Source organism: Triticum urartu, chromosome 3A, assembly GCF_056163025.1.
Source record: "Triticum urartu cultivar PI428250 chromosome 3A, HENAU_Tu73, whole genome shotgun sequence".
NCBI lineage: Eukaryota > Viridiplantae > Streptophyta > Magnoliopsida > Poales > Poaceae > Triticum > Triticum urartu.
This window is the reverse complement of record NC_141875.1, coordinates 32082368-32101434: the sequence shown is the minus strand read 5'-3', so window position 1 is coordinate 32101434 and position 19067 is coordinate 32082368. Positions and strand designations below refer to the sequence as shown.

General features: G+C 44.8%; 1 protein-coding gene across 1 annotated transcript; it reads left to right on the top strand.

The window, feature by feature from the left end:
* Positions 1-11492: 11492 nt before the first annotated feature.
* SKD1 (AAA-type ATPase family protein) lies at positions 11493-18516 on the top strand. Its single transcript, XM_048705546.2, has 8 exons — positions 11493-12115; positions 13626-13731; positions 16607-16805; positions 17298-17366; positions 17512-17586; positions 17676-17774; positions 17848-18003; positions 18091-18516. Exons 1-8 carry the CDS (start codon positions 11629-11631, stop codon positions 18214-18216), a joined length of 1317 nt encoding a protein of 438 aa, XP_048561503.1. The 5' UTR covers positions 11493-11628; the 3' UTR covers positions 18217-18516.
* Positions 18517-19067: the final 551 nt, after the last annotated feature.

The window sequence follows — 19067 nt, the reverse complement described above, 5'->3', positions numbered from 1 at the left end:
GTATTCAATTTCAACGCGTTCCTAGAGAAAACCAAGCTGAAAGACGATGGCAGCAACTATACGGACTGGGTCCGGAACCTGAGGATCATCCTCATAGCTGCCAAGAAAGATTATGTCCTACAAGCACCGCTAGGTGATCCACCCGTCCCACAGAACCAAGACGCTATGAACGCTTGGCAGACACGTACTGATGACTACTCCCTCGTTCAGTGCGGCATGCTTTACAGCTTAGAGCCGGGGCTCCAAAAGCGTTTTGAGAGACATGGAGCATATGAGATGTTCGAAGAGCTAAAAATGGTTTTTCAAGCTCATGCCCGGATCGAGAGATATGAAGTCTCCGACAAATTCTTCAGCTGTAAGATGGAGGAAAATAGTTCTGTCAGTGAGCACATACTCACTATGTCTGGGTTACATAACCGCTTGACTCAGCTGGGAGTTAATCTCCCGGATGACGCGGTCATTGACAGAATCCTCCAGTCGCTTCCACCAAGCTACAAGAGCTTTGTGATGAACTTCAATATGCAGGGGATGGTAAAGACCATTCCTGAAGTATTTGCTATGCTGAAATCAGCAGAGGTAGAAGTCAAGAAGGAACATCAAGTGTTGATGATGAATAAAACCACTAAGTTCAAGAAGGGCAAGGGTAAAAAGAACTTCAAGAAGGACGGCAAGGAAGTTGCTGCGCCCGGCAAGCAAGCTGTCGGAAAGAAGTCAAAGAATGGACCCAAGCCTGAGACAGAGTCCTTTTATTGCAAAGGGAAGGGTCACTGGAAGCGGAACTGCCCCAAATACTTAGCGGACAAGAAGGCCGGCAACACCAAAGGTATATTTGATATACATGTAATTGATGTGTACCTTACCAGTACTCGTAGTAACTCCTGGGTATTTGATACCGGTGTCGTTGCTCATATTTGTAACTCACCACAGGAGCTGCGGAATAAACGGAAACTGGAGAAGGACGAGGTGATGATGCGCGTCGGGAATGGTTCCAAGGTCGATGTGATCGCCGTCGGCACGCTACCTCTACATTTACCTACGGGATTAGTTATAAACCTCAATAATTGTTATTTAGTACCATGTTTGAGCATGAACATTGTATCAGGATCTCGTTTAATACGAGATGGCTACTCATTTAAATCCAAGAATAATGGTTGTTCTATTTATATGAGAGATATGTTTTATGGTCATGCTCCGATAGTCAATGGTTTATTCTTAATGAATCTCGAGCGTATTACTACACATGTTCATAGTGTGAGTACCAAAAGATGTAAGGTTGATAATGATAGTCCCACATACTTGTGGCACTGCCGCCTTGGTCACATAGGTGTCAAACGCATGAAGAAGCTCCATGCAGATGGACTTTTAGAGTCTCTTGATTATGAATCATTTGACACGTGCGAACCATGCCTCATGGGTAAAATGACCAAGACTCCGTTCTCAGGAACAATGGAGCGAGCAACCAACTTATTGGAAATCATACATACTGATGTGTGCGGTCCAATGAGTGTTGAGGCTCGCGGTGGCTATCGTTATGTTCTCACCCTCACTGATGACTTAAGTAGATATGGGTATGTCTACTTAATGAAACACAAGTCTGAAACCTTTGAAAAGTTCAAGGAATTTCAGAGTGAAGTTGAGAATCAACGTGACAGGAAAATCAAGTTTCTATGATCAGATCGTGGAGGAGAATACTTGAGTCACGAATTTGGCACACACTTAAGAAAATGTGGAATAGTTTCACAACTCACGCCGCCTGGAACACCTCAGCGTAATGGTGTGTCCGAACGTCGTAATCGCACTCTATTAGATATGGTGCGATCTATGATGTCTCTTGCCGATTTACCGCTATCTTTTTGGGGCTATGCTTTAGAGACTGCCGCATTCACTTTAAATAGGGCTCCGTCGAAATCCGTTGAGACGACACCGTATGAATTATGGTTTGGGAAGAAACCTAAGCTGTCGTTTCTAAAAGTTTGGGGATGCGATGCTTATGTCAAGAAACTTCAACCTGAAAAGCTCGAACCCAAGTCGGAAAAATGCGTCTTCATAGGATACCCTAAAGAAACTTATGGGTATACCTTCTACCTCAGATCCGAAGGCAAGATCTTTGTTGCCAGGAATGGATCCTTTCTAGAGAAAGAGTTTCTCTCGAAAGAAGTAAGTGGGAGAAAAGTAGAACTTGATGAAGTATTGCCTCTTGAACCGGTAAATGGCGCAACTCAAGAAAATGTTCCTGAGGTGCCTGCACCGACTAGAGAGGAAGTTATTGATGATGATCAAGATACTTCTGATCAAGCTCCTACTGAAATTCGAAGGTCCACAAGGACACGTTCCGCACCAGAGTGGTACGGCAACCCTGTCTTGGAAATCATGTTGTTAGACAACAGTGAACCTTCGAACTATGAAGAAGCGATGGCGGGACCGGATTCCAACAAATGGCTAGAAGCCATGAAATCCGAGATAGGATCCATGTATGAAAACGAAGTATGGACTTTGACTGACTTGCCCGTTGAACGGCGAGCCATAGAAAATAAATGGATCTTCAAGAGGAAGACTGACGCGGATGGCAATGTGACCATCTATAAAGCTAGGCTTGTCGCTAAGGGTTATCGACAAGTTCAAGGGGTTGACTACGATGAGACTTTCTCACCAGTAGCGAAGCTGAAGTCCGTCCGAATCATGTTAGCAGTTGCCGCATTCTACGATTATGAAATATGGCAAATGGAAGTCAAAACGGCATTCCTTAATGGTTTCCTTAAGGAAGAATTGTATATGATGCAGCCGGAAGGTTTTGTCGATCCTAAGAATGCTGACAAGGTGTGCAAGCTCCGACGCTCGATTTATGGGCTGGTGCAAGCATCTCGGAGTTGGAACATTCGCTTTGATGAGATGATCAAAGCGTTTGGGTTTACGCAGACTTATGGAGAAGCCTGCGTTTACAAGAAAGTGAGTGGGAGCTCTGTAGCATTTCTCATATTATATGTAGATGACATACTTTTGATGGGAAATAATATAGAACTCTTGGACAGCATCAAGGCCTACTTGAATAAGAGTTTTTCAATGAAGGACCTTGGAGAAGCTGCTTATATATTAGGCATCAAGATCTATAGAGATAGATCAAGACGCCTCATAGGTCTTTCACAAAGCACATACCTTGATAAGATTTTGAAGAAGTTCAAAATGGATCAGTCCAAGAAAGGGTTCTTGCCTGTTGTGCAAGGTGTGAGATTGAGCTCAGCTCAATGCCCGACCACGGCAGAAGAGATAGAAGAGATGAGTATCATCCCCTATGCCTCAGCCATAGGTTCTATTATGTATGCCATGCTGTGTACCAGACCTGATGTAAACCTTGCCGTAAGTTTGGTAGGAAGGTACCAAAGTAATCCCGGCAAGGAACACTGGACAGCGGTCAAGAATATCCTGAAGTACCTGAAAAGGACAAAGGACATGTTTCTCGTTTATGGAGGTGACGAAGAGCTCGTCGTAAAGGGTTACGTCGACGCTAGCTTCGACACATATCTGGATGACTCTAAGTCACAAACCGGATACGTGTATATGTTGAATGGTGGAGCAGTGAGCTGGTGCAGCTGCAAACAGAGCGTCGTGGCGGGATCTACATGTGAAGCGGAGTACATGGCAGCCTCGGAGGCAGCACATGAAGCAATATGGGTGAAGGAGTTCATCACCGACCTAGGAGTCATACCCAATGCGTCGGGGTCAATCAAACTCTTTTGTGACAACACTGGAGCTATTGCACTTGCCAAGGAGCCCAAGTTTCACAAGAAGACAAGGCACATAAAGCGTCGCTTCAACTCCATTCGTGAAAATGTTCAAAATGGAGACATAGAGATTTGTAAAGTACATACGGACCTGAATATAGCAGATCCGTTGACTAAACCTCTCCCTAGGGCAAAACATGATCAACACCAGAATTCCATGGGTGTTCGATTCATCACAATGTAACTAGATTATTGACTCTAGTGCAAGTGGGAGACTGTTGGAAATATGCCCTAGAGGCAATAATAAAAGCATTATTATTATATTTCTTTGTTCATGATAATTGTCTTTATTCATGCTATAACTGTATTATCCGGAAATCGTAATACACGTGTGAATACATAGACCATAATATGTCCCTAGTAAGCCTCTAGTTGACTAGCTCGTTGATCAACAGATAGTCATGGTTTCCTGGCTATGGACATTGGATGTCATTGATAACGGGATCACATCATTAGGAGAATGATGTGATGGACAAGACCCAATCCTAAGCATAGCACAAAGATCGTGTAGTTCGTTTGCTAGAGCTTTTCCAATGTCAAGTATCTTTTCCTTTGACCATGAGATCGTGTAACTCCCGGATACCGTAGGAGTGCTTTGGGTGTATCAAACGTCACAACGTAACTGGGTGACTATAAAGGTGCATTACAGGTATCTCCGAAAGTGTCTGTTGGGTTGACACGGATCGAGACTGGGATTTGTCACTCCATATAACGGAGAGGTATCACTGGGCCCACTCGGTAATGCATCATCATTATGAGCTCAAGGTGACCAAGTGGTTGATCACGGGATCATGCATTACGGTACGAGTAAAGTGACTTGCCGGTAATGAGATTGAACAAGGTATTAGGATACCGACGATCGAGTCTCGGGCAAGTAACATACCGATTGACAAAGGGAATTGTATACGGGGTTGATTAATCCTCGACATCGTGGTTCATCCGATGAGATCATCGTGGAGCATGTGGGAGCCATCATGGGTATCCAGATCCCGCTATTGGTTATTGACCGGAGAGTCGTCTCGGTCATGTCTGCTTGTCTCCCGAACCCGTAGGGTCTACACACTTAAGGTTCGGTGACGCTAGGGTTATGAAGATATGTATATGCAGTAATCCGAATGTTGTTCGGAGTCCCGAATGAGATCCCGGACGTCACGAGGAGTTCCGGAATGGTCCGGAGGTAAAGAATTATATATAGGAAGTGCTGTTTCGGGCATCGGGACAAGTTTCGGGGTTATCGGTATTGTACCGGGACCACCGGAGGGGTCCCGTGGGCCCACCGGGAGGGGCCACCTGTCCCGGGGGGCCACATGGGCCGTAGGGGGTGCGCCTTGGCCTACATGGGCCAAGGGCACCAGCCCTACTAGGCCCATGCGCCTAGGGTTTCCACCAAGGAGGAGTCCAACTAGTGGAAGGCACCCCTGAGTGCCTTGGGGGGGAGGGAAACCTCCCCTGGCCGCTGCACCAAGGAGATTAGATCTCCTGGGCTGGCGCACCACCCCCCTTGGCCCTCCTATATATAGTGGGGGAGAGGAGGGATTTCATACCTCAGCCTTTGGTGCTTCCTCTCTCCCCGTTACGTCTCTCTCTCTCTCGTAGTATAGGCGAAGCCCTGCTACTGTGACGCCCTGCATCCACCACCACGCCGTCGTGTTGCTGGATCTTCATCAACCTCTCTTTCCCCCTTGCTGGATCAAGAAAGGAGGAGACGTCATCCGTTCTGTACGTGTGTTGAACGCGGAGGCACCGTCCGTTCGGTGCTAAGATCATCGGTGATTTGAATCACGTCGTGTTCGACTACATCATCCCCGTTCTTTGAACGCTTCCGCTCGCGATCTACAAGGTACGTAGATGCATCTAATCACTCGTTGCTAGATGAACTCATAGATGGATCTTGGTGAAACCGTAGGAAAATTTTTGTTTTCTGCAACGTTCCCCAACAGTGGTATCAGAGCTAGGTCTATGCGTAGTTCTCTTGCACGAGTAGAACACAAAGTAGTTGTGGGCGTTGATTTTGTTCAATATGCTTGCCGTTACTAGTCTTATCTTGATTCGGCGGCATCGTGGGATGAAGCGGCCCGGACCGACCTTACACGTACTCTTACGTGAGACAGGTTCCACCGACTGACATGCACTAGTTGCATAAGGTGGCTAGCGGGTGTCTGTCTCTCCTACTTTAGTCGGATCGGATTCGATGAAAAGGGTCCTTATGAAGGGTAAATAGCAACTGGCATATCACGTTGTGGTCTTTGCGTAGGTAAGAAACGTTCTTGCTAGAAACCCATAGCAGCCACGTAAAACATGCAAACAACAATTAGAGGACGTCTAACTTGTTTTTGCAGGGTATGCTATGTGATGTGATATGGCCAAAAGGATGTGATGAATGATATATGTGATGTATGAGATTGATCATGTTCTTGTACAAGGAATCACGACTTACATGTCGATGAGTATGACGATCTACAAGGATGATCATGGAGCCCCAAGATGGAGATCAAAGGAGCTATGTGATATTGGCCATATCATGTCACTATTATTATTTGATTGCATGTGATGTTTATCATGTTTTGCATCTTGTTTACTTAGAACGACGGTAGTGAATAAGATGATCCCTTACAACAATTTCAAGAAGTGTTCTCCCCTAACTGTGCACCGTTGCTACAGTTCGTCGCTTCGAAGCATCACGTGTTAATCGGGTGTGATAGATCCTTTCGTTCACATACAACGGGTGTAAGCAAGATTTACACATGCAAAAACACTTAGGGTTAACTTGACGAGCCTAGCATGTGAAGACATGGCCTCGGAACACAGAGATCGAAAGGTCGAACATGAGTCGTATGGAAGATACGATCAACATGGAGATGTTCACCGATGATGACTAGTCCGTCTCACGTGTTAATCGGACACGGCTTAGTCGACTTGGATCGTGTAACACTTAGATGACTAGAGGGATGTCTAATCTGAGTGGGAGTTCATTAATAATTTGATTAGATGAACTTAATTATCATGAACTTAGTCTAAAATCTTTACAATATGTCCTGTAGATCAAATGGCCAATGGTGTATTCAATTTCAACGCGTTCCTAGAGAAAACCAAGCTGAAAGACGATGGCAGCAACTATACGGACTGGGTCCGGAACCTGAGGATCATCCTCATAGCTGCCAAGAAAGATTATGTCCTACAAGCACCGCTAGGTGATCCACCCGTCCCACAGAACCAAGACGCTATGAACGCTTGGCAGACACGTACTGATGACTACTCCCTCGTTCAGTGCGGCATGCTTTACAGCTTAGAGCCGGGGCTCCAAAAGCGTTTTGAGAGACATGGAGCATATGAGATGTTCGAAGAGCTAAAAATGGTTTTTCAAGCTCATGCCCGGATCGAGAGATATGAAGTCTCCGACAAATTCTTCAGCTGTAAGATGGAGGAAAATAGTTCTGTCAGTGAGCACATACTCACTATGTCTGGGTTACATAACCGCTTGACTCAGCTGGGAGTTAATCTCCCGGATGACGCGGTCATTGACAGAATCCTCCAGTCGCTTCCACCAAGCTACAAGAGCTTTGTGATGAACTTCAATATGCAGGGGATGGTAAAGACCATTCCTGAAGTATTTGCTATGCTGAAATCAGCAGAGGTAGAAGTCAAGAAGGAACATCAAGTGTTGATGATGAATAAAACCACTAAGTTCAAGAAGGGCAAGGGTAAAAAGAACTTCAAGAAGGACAGCAAGGAAGTTGCTGCGCCCGGCAAGCAAGCTGTCGGGAAGAAGTCAAAGAATGGACCCAAGCCTGAGACAGAGTGCTTTTATTGCAAAGGGAAGGGTCACTGGAAGCGGAACTGCTCCAAATACTTAGCGGACAAGAAGGCCGGCAACACCAAAGGTATATTTGATATACATGTAATTGATGTGTACCTTACCAGTACTCGTAGTAACTCCTGGGTATTTGATACCGGTGTCGTTGCTCATATTTGTAACTCACCACAGGAGCTGCGGAATAAACGGAAACTGGAGAAGGACGAGGTGATGATGCGCGTCGGGAATGGTTCCAAGGTCGATGTGATCGCCATCGGCACGCTACCTCTACATTTACCTACGGGATTAGTTATAAACCTCAATAATTGTTATTTAGTATCATGTTTGAGCATGAACATTGTATCAGGATCTCGTTTAATACGAGATGGCTACTCATTTAAATCCGAGAATAATGGTTGTTCTATTTATATGAGAGATATGTTTTATGGTCATGCTCCGATAGTCAATGGTTTATTCTTAATGAATCTCGAGCGTATTACTACACATGTTCATAGTGTGAGTACCAAAAGATGTAAGGTTGATAATGATAGTCCCACATACTTGTGGCACTGCCGCCTTGGTCACATAGGTGTCAAACGCATGAAGAAGCTCCATGCAGATGGACTTTTAGAGTCTCTTGATTATGAATCATTTGACACGTGCGAACCATGCCTCATGGGTAAAATGACCAAGACTCCGTTCTCAGGAACAATGGAGCGAGCAACCAACTTATTGGAAATCATACATACTGATGTGTGCGGTCCAATGAGTATTGAGGCTCGCGGTGGCTATCGTTATGTTCTCACCCTCACTGATGACTTAAGTAGATATGGGTATGTCTACTTAATGAAACACAAGTCTGAAACCTTTGAAAAGTTCAAGGAATTTCAGAGTGAAGTTGAGAATCAACGTGACAGGAAAATCAAGTTTCTACGATCAGATCGTGGAGGAGAATACTTGAGTCACGAATTTGGCACACACTTAAGAAAATGTGGAATAGTTTCACAACTCACGCCGCCTGGAACACCTCAGCGTAATGGTGTGTCCGAACGTCGTAATCGCACTCTATTAGATATGGTGCGATCTATGATGTCTCTTGCCGATTTACCGCTATCTTTTTGGGGCTATGCTTTAGAGACTGCCGCATTCACTTTAAATAGGGCTCCGTCGAAATCCGTTGAGACGACACCGTATGAATTATGGTTTGGGAAGAAACCTAAGCTGTCGTTTCTAAAAGTTTGGGGATGCGATGCTTATGTCAAGAAACTTCAACCTGAAAAGCTCGAACCCAAGTCGGAAAAATGCGTCTTCATAGGATACCCTAAAGAAACTTATGGGTATACCTTCTACCTCAGATCCGAAGGCAAGATCTTTGTTGCCAGGAATGGATCCTTTCTAGAGAAAGAGTTTCTCTCGAAAGAAGTAAGTGGGAGAAAAGTAGAACTTGATGAAGTATTGCCTCTTGAACCGGTAAATGGCGCAACTCAAGAAAATGTTCCTGAGGTGCCTGCACCGACTAGAGAGGAAGTTATTGATGATGATCAAGATACTTCTGATCAAGCTCCTACTAAAATTCGAAGGTCCACAAGGACACGTTCCGCACCAGAGTGGTACGGCAACCCTGTCTTGGAAATCATGTTGTTAGACAACAGTGAACCTTCGAACTATGAAGAAGCGATGGTTCTACCGCATCTCTTATGAAAAGGAAAATAAAAAAACACTCCTACTGATCCAAACTATTTTTTTTTGAAGAAAACTTTCGATCTATTCATCAGTTGTCAATACAAAGAACACTATAAGTAAATTTTACATCCAGGTTCATAGATCACCTAGCGACGACTACAAGCGTCGGAGCGAGCCGAAGGCGCGCCCCCGTCATCACCCCCCCTCCCCCCCCCGATCGGAGCCAGGCAAACATTGTTGTAGTAGACAGTAGAGAAGTCGTCGTGCTAAGGCCCCATAGGACCAGCGCGCCAGAACACAACCGCCGCCGATGAACAGAAGCGTAGATCAGAAGGATCCAACCTGCAGACACACATACGTAGACAAACGAAGACCAGATACAGTCGGATCCACCGAAGACAAATGCCGACCTGATCCCATGAGATCCATCGGAGACAAACCTACACACGCTTTCCGACGATGCTTGAAACATCACCGAGACGGAGGCTACGCAGAGAGGACCTTATTCCATCTTCAAGAAGTCACCGCCGCCTCGTCTTCTTGAGCATGACACAAACCCTAACAAAACTCAAAAAAACACCTAAAAACGAAGCCCTCTCGCCGGTAAGGGCCAGGAACCACCACGCCTCCATGATCCAAGGACCATAGGAGGCGAAGCGGACCGGCGGCGGCACGGGCGAGAGACAGAGAAACCCTAGAAAAGAGTTTGCACGAGAGCTAGAGGTAAGGGATATGATGTGCACCACGATGCAAACTAATTGATGCTCCTTTAATACAACTCAATTAAGTCAATTAATTTGGATCGAAGGGAGTACTAAAAAAATCAAAAGTTTTCTTTTTGTAATATACATAGTCGACTGGTATACTCATTTATGAAGTTCATGTCAAAATAAAATCCGTGGTATTCTGAGAAAAAATGAAAAAGACTCAAAGCTATATTTAAAAACACTGTTTGGTAAATAGTAATGTCCCAATTATATTTTTCTTCACCGAGAATACACGGGTGCCAATACTTTATGAAACATCACAAGTGAGTAGAATTCAAGTTTAGTATCCCAAAATTTCAAAAGGAAAAATAATAATTTTTTCTAGTATTTTTTTGTGAGAATAACTTATGATCTATTCATTAACTGTCAAGGTAGCACAAAGAACACAAGAAGTAAAAAAAATACATATAGGTCCGTAGACCACTTAGCGACTACTACTAGCACTGGAGCAAGCCGAAGGTGTGCCACCGTCTTCGCCCCTCCCTCATCTGAGCTAGACAAACCTTATTGTAGTAGACAGTCGGGAAGTCGTCGTGCTAAGGCCCCATAGGACCAGCGCACTAGAACAACAACCACCGCCGATGAAGAGAAGCGTAGATCAGAAGGATCTAATCTGTAGACACACAAATATAGACGAACGAAGACAAGATCCACGTGGATCCACCGAAGACAAACGCTGACATAATCCAACGAGATCTGCCGGAGACAAACTTCCACACGCACCACCGGGACAGAGAACCTTATTCCATTTTCAGAGAACATCCGCCGCCTCGCCTCTCTGAGTAGGACACAAACCCTAAAAAAACTCAAAAGAGCATGAAAAAACGGAGTCCTCCCGCCGGCATGGACTGGGATCCACCACACCTTCATGGCCCTAAGACCACAGAGACGAGGTAGACCGACGACGGCACCGGCGGTAGGCACAAGAAACCGTAGCCAAAGGGTTTTGTGTGTTTCTCTTGTCGGAGTTTTCAAATTTACTACGCGTGAAACCATGTTCACCTTTTATATTTTTGATTGACTATACATGAGGCTGTCTCGGTAAGATTATCAATAGGCTATGTTGTGCCAGCTCAATAACTCATAGGTGCTCATAAGATAGGGCGTGTGTGTGTGTCCATTCATATGTGTGAGCGTTTATAGAGATATAAGTGTATGTGTGTATGTATGAACGTGTGCGTTTGTTGTGTTTAGAGAAAAACTAAGCTCTCTCAAAAGAAACGAAAAAATAATTTCAATTTTGTTACAACACAGGTACAATCGAAGTCCCTCCCAAATTGAGTAACCGAATCCTTCTCTCATCGCAATTAGTATTAGAAAACACATAAAAAATGAAGCAAATAAAAAAAAGGAAAAGAGAAAACACGCTTCCCCGGTTGTCTTCGTCTCCTTTTCCCCACCGCACCGCACCGCGTCTCGTCTCCGTTCCTCTTTCTCCTCATCTTCCCACCTCCTTCGTCAAACCCCAGGGCCAAGCAACCGCCGCCGCCGCCCCGCCCCGCCCCTCCCCCCGCCGAATCCGCCGCCCCCGCGCTCCCCCGGCCTGCCCCCCGCGCCGATCCGCCGGAATCCGCCGCAAAGGCGGCGCCTTTCCAGCTCTCCCCCGATGTACAGCAACTTCAAGGAGCAGGCGATCGAGTACGTGAAGCAGGCCGTCCAGGAGGACAATGCCGGCAACTACGTCAAGGCGTTCCCGCTCTACATGAACGCGCTCGAGTACTTCAAGACCCACCTCAAGTACGAGAAGAACCCCAAGATCAAGGAGGCCATCACCGCCAAGTTCACCGAGTACCTCCGCCGCGCGGAGGAGATCCGGGCCGTCCTCGACGAGGGCGGGGGCGGTCCCCCCGGCGCGCCCAACGGCGGCGACGCGGCCGTCGCCACCCGGCCCAAGACCAAGGGGAAGGACGGCGGAGGCGACGGCGCCGGCGGGGATGACTCCGAGCAGTCCAAGCTGAGGGCCGGCCTCAACTCCGCCATCATCACCGAGAAGCCCAACATCAAGTGGAACGACGTCGCCGGGCTCGAGAGCGCCAAGCAGGCGCTGCAGGAGGCCGTCATATTGCCCGTCAAGTTCCCCCAGTTCTTCACAGGTGAGCTTTTCCAGAGGAAGCCAGTAATCCTACCTAATTATTCGTCGCCAAGGATGAGGCGATTTTAGTTGCTGTATAGATAGGCCCTGTGCGTCTTGATCTCGATTGAATCTGATTGGATGAGCTTGGATTATTCGGTTCTGGAGTCCAGGTAAAAACATGCCACACAAGCTGGCTTTTGTCTGCAGAATAAGCATAATTTTGAGCTGCCATGAGCGCGTCTACTAGATCGATTTGCATTGAACAAACTTAGTTGGTTTAGCGCAGGAATGTCTAGTGAATTATGTTCAGGAACCTTGTTGACTTCTCAATCCTGGCAAAGAAACTTGCTAAGCTAAACTTATAACTACCTCGCTTTTGTACGGGATAATAGTATGGAGTAGAACCATATGCATCTTGATCTGGATTGAACCTGGTTGGGTGAGCATGGATTATTCGGTTCTGGCGTGCATGTCGAAAGTATGCTACACAAGCTGGTTTGTGTCTGTAGATAAAGCATAATTTTGAACCGCCATCAGTGCATAGATTTGTGTTGAACAAACTTAGTCGGTGCAGCGTGGGGATGTCTGACAAATTACACTCAGGAACTTGTTTGATTCTTCAATCCTCGCAAAGAACCTTTGCTAGTTCATAACTTTTTGTTTATCTTGATCTTGATTGAATCTGATTGGGTGAGCATGAACTATTCATAATTTTGAACTACCATGAGCATGTATGCTAGATCGATTTGTATTGAGCAAACTTAGGCTGCGTTGTTTCACCTGTTTTTTGCCTATTTTTCGCGCATGATTTTTCACAGCCAATTGTAAGTAAGCACAACACAGCACAGTTCAGCAACCGCAGACTGAGCCTTGGTCCGTGTAACGTAGGGGTGTCTGGCAAATTATATTCAGTAACTTTTTGACTCTCTAATCCTCTCAAAGAACCTTGCTAAACTTATAATTACGTCGCTCTTGTATGAGATAACAGTTTGTAGTAGAGCCAATTTTTTTCCAGTGACGGTGGCAGTGTGAATTAAAAAATGATTATCAAACCAAGAGTTAACCATAGAGCCATAGAAACATTGGTTTCTTACAGTACAGCTTGGTGGTAAATGTAGCAGAAACTTATAATTACGTCGCTCTTGTATGAGATAACAGTTTGTAGTAGAGCCAATTTTTTTCCAGTGACGGTGGCAGTGTGAATTAAAAAATGATTATCAAACCAAGAGTTAACCATAGAGCCATAGAAACATTGGTTTCTTACAGTACAGCTTGTGAGTATGGATCTTCGATTGTTAGTATAGCAAAAATTAGCTTCACTTCCTAACTGTCTGTTTGAACTAAAACCACGACACTTATTTTGGATCGGAGGGAGTATGAGATTTGAATACCACGAGATTCTCCAAATACTTTCATAACTGGTGTCTGTTTTAGGGTTTGTGTCCTTAACCAGTCAACTATCATATACTGGGGAGCACTTTTTTTAGGTAACTGCTGATGTGCAACTAATGGAGTGTCCCTTTCTCTAGGTAAGCGGAGGCCATGGAGGGCTTTTCTTCTGTACGGTCCACCAGGAACAGGAAAGTCTTATTTGGCTAAAGCTGTTGCGACTGAGGCTGATTCGACATTCTTCAGGTAGTTATCATATATTTCACCTACACACTAACCTTTATTCTCACTGATTTCATCCTTGAATGATTTTTGGTCGGACGTCTTTTACCTTTCTGTAATCAGTTATCTGTTGGTGAATGATTTTTGGTTGGACGTCTTTTACCTTTGGGTAATCAGTTATCTGTTGGTGCCAAATTAACAACCTTAGAGCATCCTTTGCCTATTGTTTATGCTACCTAGATTTATTGCTGAACTCTAATTTGCAGGATATTATCCTGTTACTTGTCCAATAGTTAACAGCAACCAATCCTATGTGTTTGGAACAGTAGATAAGTGTTTGCACAATTGGTATAGATGATTCATAGTCTACTCAAAATTTCAAATTTATTCACTGTTCTGCTTGGAATAATTATATTGGGCGGGTACATTTCATATTGTGAGTTTGTGATTGTTCTAGTTCCACCAGCTTATGTTATATATGCTCCTGCACGGGAGCATCGTATGCGTTGGAATTGACTTCTTGCTTTTTCTACATTGGGACTTCTCTTATATGATGATGACACAATTGCTAGTTGTTCTCTCCTCACTGAGTACCATGTTTTACCTCTACTTTCCATGTGTTGATAATTGGCTTTGTCATCATGTAAGCGAATCTCCCACAATATAAAGCGGTTTTATGTGCCAACAAGGACATGCAGGCCTGCAATTCATATTTTAGGGTATCACTTAGGTTTCCAAAGTGTCTCTTTGTAGTAGTTCATCATGTGCAGCAACTAGTGTTTTCACTTTTTTTTACTGCTATGATTTCGAATTTCTCATGGTGGTTCATTTGCGCATGGTTGACAATATTGAGCATGTATGTTTAGTGCACATTTCTAGATAAGGAGTTAAGGTAATTAACTTGGCATACTAGTAGTACATCATTTATGTATCTACAACAGCCATATTATTCACCTGCATTACAGGAACATCATAAAAGATTGAAGGCAGATGCCCTCTTCATGAAAATTCTATTTGATGCAGGCAAAAGAGTTTTTGCTAAAAAAACCTTTTGTAAAACGTTCTCTCTTGTGAGGTGTGTCCCAAGATAGCAGCTTTAATAAGTTGCACTTGGTTTGGGTGTTGCTTTTCATGTGCACACCTTAGAGTATGATATGTTTAAACCTTGGCTGAAGTAGGGAACTTTTGATGTTTACATGCAATTTGTTTTAGAAAATGATGCAGTATTAGTATATTGTTGTATGAAAGGATGTTAGTTTATTATGCTTACATTTGTTATGTGCATTAAAATGAATTTTGTGAGAACAAAAGATATGGTCCTGTAATAATTGGTGGGTCAAATCATCTATGCATTCAAAAAATAATAATTTTGCCATGTTTTAGTCGTAATATATCTTAAGATCTGAGGTCTTACTTTGTAAACATTATCAGATGAGCTGTGTTCAGCCAGATTGAGAAAACAATTTGAATTTTTTCTCCATCCTAAATACTTCCAGAGCTGCACTTCTGATTTCCAGATGAGTAGCTTAACCACACATTGATTCCTATGTTAAAGAGTAGTAACACCTAATGTATATGTAGCCGCACCATAAAACATTTGGCAAATATGTGAGTGGCTAGGTACCATGAACATTTATGCGGGCTGAGCGCATTGCAGGTTATACAATAGGCTTTACATTTGGCAAATATGTAAATAGGGTAAATTTGATATATGCCACTACAAAGTTTCTGGTTTTGGAAAAATACTGTTCTTTGATTTTGAAACATGCCATGACAAAGTTCATAGGCTTTGCAATATGCTATTGCATACCGTTTTGAGGGATTAGACACAATAACAGGTATGCACTTCCCTTAATATTTTGTGCATGGACAAAGGTACCCCTTCGCCAATTCAACAACACCCCGATCCCCTTTTCTTCTCGTTTCTTTCTGTTTGTCCCAGCCACCACGCCTGCTGCCTCGGCCGCCGTGCCGCCGCTGCTCCTGCCCGCCGGCTTGCCTCCGCTGCTCCTGGTCTCCTCCACCAGTTCCGTTCCTTGCCGCCACGTCCCAGCTCTTCGGACCGGCACCCTTGCTCTTATCCTCTCCCCTTTGTTAACCTAGACCTAGATGAGAGACATGGAGGCAACTAGTGCGGATGCTGGTGGTTGCAGGAGTGTATGATTCCTGCAAATCCAAGTGGTGTGTTATTTAAGTCAAGTTGTCAATTGGAACAACAAGCAATGCAGCAGCTACTGGAACATCAAACAAGCAATGCATATGCTGTCAATTTTGCTTCACGTCGCTTTAGCTTCAGGTTTCACATTGCCACCGTGCCACCGTTCTCGGCCGTCATCGGGGTCGCGGACACCGAGCACCAAGGGCAAATAGTGAAAGTTGAGTTGTGCAGCATAGAGCCGGCGGCTGGTTGTAGCACTAGAGGTGGTGGGTGAGAGCAGCACTTGGGAGCAGCAGCTCTGGCGAAGTGGAGGAGCTGGCAGCTAGGAGCAGCACCAGCGACGGCGAGTTTCCAAGGGCCAAAGCTGGCTGATTTCAGAGAGACAGAAAGGAAAAATGGGATTGGGAGCGGCTAGCTGTTGACTTGGCCAAAGGGGCAACTTTGTCCATATACAAAATGAAATACATACATGTTATGGTGTCTAATCCTCGAAAAGGGTATGCAATAGCGTATTTCAAAGCATGTGAACTTTGTAATGGCATTTTTCGAAACAGGGAAACTTTGTAGTGGCATATATCAAATTTACCCATGTAAATATGTCTGAATAAGCTGCATGTTCTTTCTTCTGGATGTGCCCATGTATATTGCTAACGTTCATTTCCTACTAGTTTCCATTTCTTTGTACTGCTAATACAACATCCTTAAGGTTATACCATATTAATGCCCTCAATTTACCTGCAGCATATCTTCATCAGACCTTGTTTCAAAATGGATGGGAGAGAGCGAGAAACTAGTTGCTAATCTTTTCCAAATGGCTCGCGAAAATGCCCCATCAATTATCTTCATTGATGAAATTGATTCCTTGTGCGGTACACGTGGAGAAGGCAATGAAAGTGAAGCTTCCAGGAGAATAAAAACCGAACTTCTTGTACAGATGCAGGTGAGCTTTTGCAGCCTATAATGTTGTGAACTGTTTCTGAATATGTGTTCTCCTTCAGAATATGGCAGCCCCAGTGCATGTAGCTCCCGCTTGCGCAGGGTCTGGGGAAGGGTCCGACCACTTTGGGTCTATTGTACGCAGCCTTTCCCTACATTTCTGCAAGAGGCTGTTTCCAGGACTTGAACCCGTGACCTCATGGTCACAAGGCAGCAGCTTTACCACTGCGCCAAGGCTCCCCTTCATTGGCCTCACAGATTCCTTACCACTGTAATAGTGAACTGGTTATTGCATAACACTGGATATATCAGCAAACACAGTAGCGGTATACTCTAAAATGAGTGAATCTACACTCTAAAATATGTCTATATACATCCGTATGTAGTGACCATTTGAAATCTCTAGAAAGACAAATATTTAGGAACGGAGGGAGTAGATTCCTCGCCCTAACAGTTTTGGCTAATGCATTTGCTTTGTTTTCCCGTAACTATCCAGGGTGTTGGCCATAATGATGATAAAGTTCTTGTTCTTGCTGCGACGAATACGCCATATGCTCTGGACCAGGTCTCCGGAAACTTCTCAAATACACAGTTGTACCATTTATGGCTTACAAAGATTCTCTTGATATTTCTAGAACAGTTTGATCACCAATTCATATACTAAATCCAGCAGCGGTCGATTGAAATTGAGTGTGTATTAATTACTTCAGGCTGTGAGGCGACGGTTTGACAAGCGTATCTACATTCCTCTACCTGACGCTAAAGCTAGGCAGCATATGTTTAAGGTACTTAAGAAACATCAACACTGCATAAAAAAGTTATGTTCAGAGAAGTTGTTATCCTTTGCTTAAAGCTGGCAACTTAAATTCTTCAGGTACATCTTGGGGATACACCGCACAGCTTATCGGAAAGTGATTTTGAGGTCTTGGGTCGTCGTACAGAAGGGTTCTCTGGTTCCGATGTTGCTGTCTGTGTAAGTAATGTTTGCACAACCCACATGTGTCAGTACATTGTGATTTGCGTCTGATTCTTCTGTTTGTTAACAGGTGAAAGATGTGTTGTTTGAGCCTGTGCGCAAAACACAGGATGCTATGTACTTCTTCAAGATAGATGGTGACATGTGGATGCCCTGTGGACCGAAGCAACCAGGCGCTGTGCAGACCACGATGCAGGATCTTGCATCCAAAGGCCTTGCCTCACAGGTAAGAGAAGATAGATGCCATTTGTTTCCTCCAAGAGGCCTCTGTTGAACTGAATTTGAATTACTAATGCGTCTTGCTTGGCTGCAGATTCTTCCACCCCCTATCTCGAAGAATGATTTCGAGAAGGTCCTAGCGAGGCAGAGACCAACCGTTGGCAAAAAGGACCTGGAGGTGCACGAGAAGTTCACCAAGGAGTTCGGCGAGGAGGGTTGAGTAGCACGCCGCCGCGAGAACTTCCTAGTTCGACCCATGCACAGCCGCACCACAGAAATGTATATTGTTTACAACTTTGATTTGTTGCGCTTGGGAGTTAGATCCACAGATCTGTACACTCTGGTAGCCCTTACTGTGCTTAACTTATGGCGATGGCGGCAGCCTTGTTATGCCGGGCTATCATTGTGCCTCTGTTGTCAACTCTATTTCATTTTTACACTCTGTTGTGCTTGGAATTTTCTGCAAGTGTATTATTAAGGAATAATAATGATTATTAAGGTGGGTAGTCCTTGTGGTGCAGCTTGTATAGTTTTGATTTTTTTTCTGGTAGTATCTATTTTATACGTATTTTATTTTACTTTGTTATCGTAGTGTTTATTGGATCATAAATTTATGAACTGAACCTTTCTTTTTTGTTTATTTGGTGCAATGTGACCTGCATCATGTAAGCTCCAAGAGAAGTCTACCTTGTGCAGATTGTGGGCAACGGTTCAGGCATGGGTTACAGACTTGGTTGGGATCTCCACCCGGACTGGTCGCCTCCCCTCGCCGCATGTTCCATCCCAGAATACCACACCCATCCAATGGAGAGACGAGGCTGTGGCGAATCAAGAGGCGGGATGGCCACCGAGCTCCGCCTGCGTCGTCTCGGCCTGACCGCCTGAGCAGTGGAGGAGGTAGCCTGGATGCGCAGAGAAGCCGGCGTCCGTAACAGTGGTGGCAGCTGCCTGGGTGTCTTTCAGAAGCTGATGTCCTGGGAGGCGACTCAGGTAGCCCCTATATCTCGCCTTCAGCGAGAGGGTAGGGAACCCTCGCTGAAGGCAAGAGCGAGATCGGCCGGCCCAAGAGCG

What these genes read in the sequence shown, in the direction of transcription:
- SKD1 (XM_048705546.2), top strand. Translation starts at nt 11,629, where the DNA reads ATGTACAGCAACTTCAAGGAGCAGGCGATCGAGTACGTGAAGCAGGCC. An exon ending in CGCCATATGCTCTGGACCAG is followed by an intron (nt 17,367 to 17,511) that starts GTCTCCGGAAAC and finishes TAATTACTTCAG; the next exon opens with GCTGTGAGGCGACGGTTTGA. An exon ending in CCAAAGGCCTTGCCTCACAG is followed by an intron (nt 18,004 to 18,090) that starts GTAAGAGAAGAT and finishes GCTTGGCTGCAG; the next exon opens with ATTCTTCCACCCCCTATCTC.